This window comes from Thunnus albacares, chromosome 1, assembly GCF_914725855.1.
Source record: "Thunnus albacares chromosome 1, fThuAlb1.1, whole genome shotgun sequence".
In the NCBI taxonomy this organism is placed as follows: domain Eukaryota; kingdom Metazoa; phylum Chordata; class Actinopteri; order Scombriformes; family Scombridae; genus Thunnus; species Thunnus albacares.
Window position 1 is genome coordinate 39943552 of NC_058106.1, and position 7500 is coordinate 39951051.

General features: G+C 39.5%; 3 protein-coding genes across 3 annotated transcripts in view; 2 read left to right on the forward strand and 1 right to left on the reverse strand.

Annotated features, from left to right (window-relative positions):
* LOC122986896 (NLR family CARD domain-containing protein 3-like) overlaps positions 1-7500 on the reverse strand; it is a 1497050-nt gene that overhangs the window by 1273147 nt on the left and 216403 nt on the right. The gene's annotated exons all lie outside the window — the stretch shown is intronic.
* Positions 1-7500, forward strand: part of LOC122986857 (NLR family CARD domain-containing protein 3-like) — a 934102-nt gene that overhangs the window by 342112 nt on the left and 584490 nt on the right. The gene's annotated exons all lie outside the window — the stretch shown is intronic.
* Positions 1-7500, forward strand: part of LOC122987430 (FH1/FH2 domain-containing protein 1-like) — a 32286-nt gene that overhangs the window by 23673 nt on the left and 1113 nt on the right. Inside the window, exons 4-6 of the mRNA XM_044359323.1 lie at positions 4402-4469; positions 4755-4860; positions 6547-6611. Of these exons, the coding sequence (XP_044215258.1) occupies positions 4402-4469; positions 4755-4860; positions 6547-6587 (215 nt within the window). The 3' untranslated portion in view covers positions 6588-6611. The remainder of the gene's footprint in view (positions 1-4401; positions 4470-4754; positions 4861-6546; positions 6612-7500) is intronic.

Sequence of the window (7500 nt, forward strand, 5' to 3'; positions counted from 1 at the left end):
AAACCTTTTATGACGTTAAATAACGACAGGAAGGAGGAAACGTCGACGGTCACGGCGTCGTGTTGTCGTCAGCGAACAGCTGTGTGGTCGTGAGGCGTCAGACGGCTTCGTACCCGTACGTGTGAACCCTGATGAACCGGGTCGCTCTGCTTCATCACATGACCACACGCCCCCCCCCACCACCACCACCACCACCACCACGGCCCCATCACATTCATTTCTGTCTTGTAGATCTTTTATTTTGAAAAATAAATTAGAGCTGCAACGATTAGTCAATTAATTGATTAGTCGATCAACAGAATATTAGTTTGGAACTAATTTGATGATTGATTAATAATCTCAAACATGACGATTTGAAACATTGATCATAATCTGAATACTGTTGTCATCATCATCTTTGACTCTTTATAGAGAAAGTGATTAATCGATTAACGATGAAAATAATCGTTAGTTGTGAGGACGAAGACTCAGTGGAGATGATTCTGATATAATGATCAGATTGATTCTGATATAATGATCAGATTGATTCTGATATAATGATCAGATTGATTCTGATATAATGATCAGATTGATTCTGATATAATGATCAGATTGATTCTGATATAATGATCAGATTGATTCTGATATAATGATCAGAGTGATTCTGATATAATGATCAGATTGATTCTGATATAATGATCAGATTGATTCTGATATAATGATCAGATTGATTCTGATATAATGATCAGATTGATTCTGATATAATGATCAGATTGATTCTGATATAATGATCAGAGTGATTCTGATATAATGATCAGATTGATTCTGATATAATGATCAGATTGATTCTGATATAATGATCAGATTGATTCTGATATAATGATCAGATTGATTCTGATATAATGATCAGATTGATCCTGATATAGTGATCAGAGTGATTGATCAGTGAGGGTGTGCTCAGGCTTCCTGTTTAGTTTTCAGTCTGTCTTCCTGTTTTCGTTCCACACAAACAGCCGCTGATGTCAACCAGACAGCAGACTGTGTATTTATTGTGTTTTGAGATGTAAACGCGTCTCTTCCTTGTTGTCTTTAGACGCCGTCAGCCAGTAACGGACGCCAGCAGGCGCTCAGCCAATCAGAACATTGATCATCACAAAGACTAATAAGCTTTGAACTATTAGAAGGCAACACATGGACTGATCCCACGACGCTGCTTCATTAACGTGATGAATGTATGAAAGGAATATAAAATAACTCTTGTTATTGTTTTTATCTCATAATCAGACGTCTTTTAGAACTGAATAGTTTCTCCTCGTGGTGTAAATGTTCATTGGTCATATGTTGATCATGTCAAAATAGAACTGTCCAATCACAGCTTGGGGGCGGAGCTTAACAGTGCTGACATCAGCTGATGAAACTCATGACGCAGTAAATACGTAAATAATAATTAAATACATAGCATGACGATGCGTTTTGTTTTTCTTTAGACATCATGTCAGAAAGCTTCTCTGTTCTTTATCTGATGAACGTTTAGTAGATTAATAAAGTCCAGAAGAATTCATTTGATACGTTTAAGTCATTTACTGAGTGAAGAGCAGCAGAGCAAACATCAAAGGAAACATTCACATGTTTGCAACACATTTATTGAATTTTATGAAGCACTTTTGTCTCGTGACGCTCAGCTGCTTTGAGTTTTTGTTGCAGATTTTATCAGACTAACGTGTCCGTCTGCTCACGCTGAGCCTCACACTGAGAACTCAACAGGTTCTAGTTTCACCTTCGTCTTCATGTTTTCTCTCTAACAAGACTTTAATGCAAAGTTCATATTCTGTTCAGCATGTGGTCGTCATGCTTGCTGCCAGTTTCCTGATGTGCAGATGTTTCTGTCAGCAGCAGCAGCATCATGTTGTGTTACATCACCTGCTGTTAATATCTCTGACTGTCACATGACGTTTTTACCCTCTGACATCATGTCGAAGCGTTTCCTGCTCTGATGGATTCATGTCTTCTAATAGTTTCAGCTGCTCTGACACTGATGAAACACAACAGCTCCTCATCATCAGGCAGAGAGTCTGATCATTAACTCACTTCAGTCTCATCATGAGACCTGCTGGACCTCCTCTGAGGTCACCTGAGGTCACCTGAGGTCACAGCAGCCGGTCGAGATGTGATGATGAAGGTGAGGAAGAGTCGTGAACACGGTTAAAGGATCGTCGTTGTTGGTGTTCTGGCGTCTGCGCAGCTGTTGGTGAACCTTGGGAGTGACAACAGAGCCTGATTTATAGTTCCTGTTGTCATGACAACCGACCCCCATGACTTCCTGCTGCCATGGCGTGCTGCCTGTGTGTGTGTGTGTGTGTGTGTGTGTGTGTGTGTGTGTGTGTGTGTGTGTGTGTGTGTGTGTGTTTATTTCTGTTTCATATCCTCATTTTCTCGCTTTGATTCATCTCATTTTCTTACTTCCTGTTTTAAAACTTTATTTCTTTTTTCTTCTACTGTCTCCGCTACCGTTTACTTCAGACTGCAGGTCACGTGCTTCTGGCAGCCATGATGAAGATGATGATGATGAAGATGATGATGATAATATTTGCGTTGTTTGTTTTGATGTTTATTATAGTAAATGAAGTTTCATTTCTCAGATGATGCTTCATCATTACTGATGCACCGCTAGATATCTGTTACTGTGCTGCTGGGTGCTTCAATCAATCAATCAATCAATCAATCAAACTTTATTAGTACAGCAGCTTTCATCCAGGTTAGAGTTCAAAGTGCTTCACAGACGACTGACGAGCCAATAAAACAGAATAAATGTCGACAGTTCAACAGTTTGAGACTAAAAATGATGAGAAATGTAATAAAATAGATTTAATAATAATAACAATAAAATAATATTAGTGTAATCAAAATGAGAAAATAAATAAAAACAAAAATGAATATAGAAAATCATTTTACAACATTAAAATAAAGTGAATAATATTAATGAATCATTCTGATCAGAAACCACTTTTCATGTGAGCAGCCGAGTCGTCACCACGGCGCCCCGTCGCCCCGTCACCCCCCCCCCCCCCCTCTGGGATGGACAACACTTTGATTCATTATGGGAAATTATATTATATTATATTATATTATATTATATTATATTATATTATATTATATTATATTATATTATATAGACTCACTGATGGCAGAGAGCTGCAGCTCTGACCTTCAGGATCAGTTTGACCTTCAGGATCAGTTTGACCTTCAGGGTCAGTTTGACCTTCAGGAGGATTCGGGGATTGAACCTTGTGATGAACAGCTGCAGCGTCTCTGCTGTATGAACTCAATTTAAAATCTCCCGTTTCCTCTGAAATCCAGAGTGAGTCAGGGGTCGTGACCTCTGACAGAAACAAACAGGAAATAGTTTCATTCCTCTCTGGAAACACTTCCCAACCCCCCCATCCATCCTCCAAAGAAGTCTCTCCATGTTTAAAGGAATCTCCTCAGACTTCATTAGTGACTAACAACCCCCTCCCTCCCCCCCCCCCCCCCCCCCCTCCCCAGGAACAAGAACTGATCAAATGATCAGATCAATGATATGATCAATGTATATATCAGTGTATATATATTTAAAAGATAAACAATCATTTCTGTATTCACATCCTGCATGATTCACTTACATCAGCAGTCAGTTTTGACTCAACTTTAAACACACACACACACACACACACACACACACACACACACACACACACACATCCTGGAACCCACAGGACTGTCAGGAATGTGAGAGAAACAATTGAATTCACTTGAATGACCACAGAGATGATGATGGTGAACTTGTTATCACAGTGTGTAACAACACACACACACACACACACACACACACACACGGACATCCTGTTATCACAGTGTGTAACAACACACTTCCATCAACACACACAACAAACTCAGGACGTTCTCACACCACCGAGTGTCAGTGAAATGAATCTTCACGTCTTTGTGAGACATTTTGTTCTAGTAGTTTGTTGTCGTGGTAACGCTTAGCGAGCTGCTGTCTGTCTTCTCTCTACGGTTGTGTTTTCTCTCTTTTGGCATTTTGTTCATCACTTTATTCAATAAACAGTTATTGTCTCTGAGCAGTTTGTGGTCTGACAGATGAGATTCAATAAAACTGGAAGCTAATAAGCTACGATAGCTTCTTCTGTCCCCTCATTGGTCGGCTTCTTCATCACTGCTGCTTATTGGGCGACAGCACAGATCTGTCTTCCCTTCTTCTAACAATCATAACATTTGTCTTATTTACATCATATGTGATGTTGAGATCTCCACCATAATGTTGTCTTTTTGTTTTATGTTAATGTTTGAATGATTGTCAGGATGTTGTTGACTGTACAGTCGTATCATCACTGATAGTTTTCCGTGTGTCTCGCTGTGTTTCAGAGAAGCTGTATAACTCTCACGGTCCGGAGCTCAGACGATCTCTCTTCTCTCTCAAGCAGCTCTTCCAGGTAACTCGCTGGCTTCTCTCTTTAACATCAGTGTTTTATCTCATATTCAAACGCAGCTTGATCTCCAGGTTCAAACATGTTGTCAGTCTGAACAGTGTCAGAAACGACTCGTCCACGTGTCACAATATGATACTTTCACTGGTTTTCACTTCAGTAGAAACAGCATCTTCATTCACTCAAACAATAACAGAACATCTGTGATACATCAGGCTTCTTCTGTAATGATGGTTTAATGACTGACAGTAGAGAGTTAACAGATGACCTGTGTGTCTCTTCTGTCTGCAGGATGATAAAGACCTGGTTCCAGAGTTCGTGGCGTCTGAAGGTTTGACGTGTTTCATTAAAGTCGGAGCAGAAGCCGACCACAACTACCAGAACTACATCCTGAGAGGTTTGTTTTATTCATAGAGCTCAATATCACGAATCACACGTTAGCTTTACAGGCTGTACGGAAACACGACATCCTCCGTCCTTAAACCTCTAATACGGAAAAAACTCCCTAAAAATCAGGTTTTAATGATCAGGCTTTAATGATCAGGTTTTAATGATCAGGTTTTAATGATCAGGCTTTAATGATCAGGTTTTAATGATCAGGCTTTAATGATCAGGTTTTAATGATCAGGCTTTAATGATCAGGTTTTAATGATCAGGCTTTAATGATCAGGTTTTAATGATCAGGTTTTAATGATCAGGCTTTAATGATCAGGTTTTAATGATCAGGCTTTAATGATCAGGCTTTAATGATCAGGTTTTAATGATCAGGTTTTAATGATCAGGCTTTAATGATCAGGTTTTAATGATCAGGCTTTAATGATCAGGTTTTAATGATCAGGTTTTAATGATCAGGCTTTAATGATCAGGTTTTAATGATCAGGCTTTAATGATCAGGTTTTAATGATCAGGCTTTAATGATCAGGTTTTAATGATCAGGCTTTAATGATCAGGTTTTAATGATCAGGCTTTAATGATCAGGTTTTAATGATCAGGCTTTAATGATCAGGCTTTAATGATCAGGCTTTAATGATCAGGGTGATCAGCTGCTGCTCACAGCTGCGTTTTCACATTTCAGTTGTTTCTTTAAAAAATATCCTCAATGTTGCTGAAGACAGAAACTGTCCTGGATTATGTGACCATCATGTTGCAACTTCATTTCTGAGAAATCAGGTTTTGTTTAGAGCTGCAACTAACAATTATTTTCATAATCGATTAATGTGCTGATTTTTTTTTCGATTAATTAATCATTTTGTCTATAAAATGTCAGAAAATAGTGAAAAATTATCTTAATAATTCTTCAAAAGGTCTTTTGTCTGCAACAATACAAAACCCCCAAATACATTCAGTTTAACATCACAGAGAACAAAGAAAACGAGAGAAAAAAACAAGAATCCTCAAATGTGAGAAGTTGGAACCAGTAAATTAAGATTATTCGGTTATGAAAATAGTTTTTCTGTTGATTGACTAAAACGTTGCAGTTCTAGTTTTGTACGTCAGTTTGATGGACGGCTCTAAATAGTACAATACCCAGGAGCCTTGCTGCTGCTGTTGCTATGGAGATGAAACCAGAAATAGAGCAGTAGTGAATTTAAAACACGTCACCGTAGTTACTGAACTGCAGATAGTAAATAAAGGCTGGTTTATGGCAGGTCGCTCAACGGAGACTAAAGAGTCACACAATGTTTTCAATTCATGCTTTGGCAACAGGTTTCAGTGGTCTCCATGGTAACCAGACACTGTCCTCCAGCCAGCTTGTTCACTTACATTATATCATCCCGACCATCACTAATTAAACGTAAAAGTTACACGTCAAAATATCAATAAGGAAGTTCAGTGAAAACTACGATCTCCATGGCGACGTCAGTAACACTACTCAGTCACATGGCACAGCAGACAACATAACAACGTTCTCCAGGTTCCCGACATCAAATGAAAGTGTGGAGCGACCTGTCAGCCTCCATCCGCCATTAATGACGCACCAATCAGAGTTTAAGCTCTGTGATTGGATGTTTCTGGCTGAAACACGCCTTCTCTCCTTCAGTTTTTATGTCCACAGTCTGGTAGCTGTTCGTCTTTTGCCCAGGAGAGTTTCCTGTTGATCTGAACTGTAGAAGAGAGAACTGAGAGTCACCAGGAGCGCCGCAGCAGGTGTTTGCTGTTGTTTTTACTCGTCTACACAGAATCAGTCTGACGATTGTCGCAGCAGCTTCAGTCCTGAGTCACACAGGAGGCGTTCAGGCACAGTGGTGACAGTAGGTCATCCATGTTTTGGCAGCAGTCAGAGTCCAACACACAATCACCGTAGTAACACACATTAAACAGAAGACAACATACTTCAGGTCACAGTTACTCGTGAGCCACTTGTCTGCCTGTGTAAACAGCTGTACTGATTAAAATATGAGTGCATGTGTTCAGATGCACACGAGACAGACGAAAAGTGAAAATAAAGTGTTGTGATTTCACTTGGTCTAGTAAGTTAAACAGGAGCATTGAGACTGTTCTCATTGAGCATCTCAGCTAATTAAAAAAAGTAGAAATTATTTGATTAAAAATAGATCTATATCCACTTTTTTGTGTTTAGACAGTAAACTCACAAATAACAAACCATCTGCTGCAATGCAGAGTTTGTGAGAACTAGTTATGAAGTCAGATTGCTGTTTGCTGCAGAAACAGTTAAACAGTTGAGCCTCTGACTCCACGTCATTGTTATACTAAAGCAGATCACTGTGACCACAGATCCACCACAGCTGCTGTTCTCTCTTCACTCTACTAAGAGTATGATGAAGGTTATTGGAGCTCATCTGATGGTCAGATAGACTCCACAACATCAGTCTGAGGTGTCACAAGATCATTAACAGGATATTAAATAAGAAAAAACTCTTTCCTGCTCCACAAAATGTTTCTTTGTGGTATTTCTGTCTTGTGAAAGTTTTACTTCAGGAGCTGTTCACAGCTCGTAGACATCCTCTGGTACTCGGGGCCCCTGAGCAGCAGCAGCCCCATCAGTCAGGTTTGTAATCCGTCAGTCTGAAGCCGC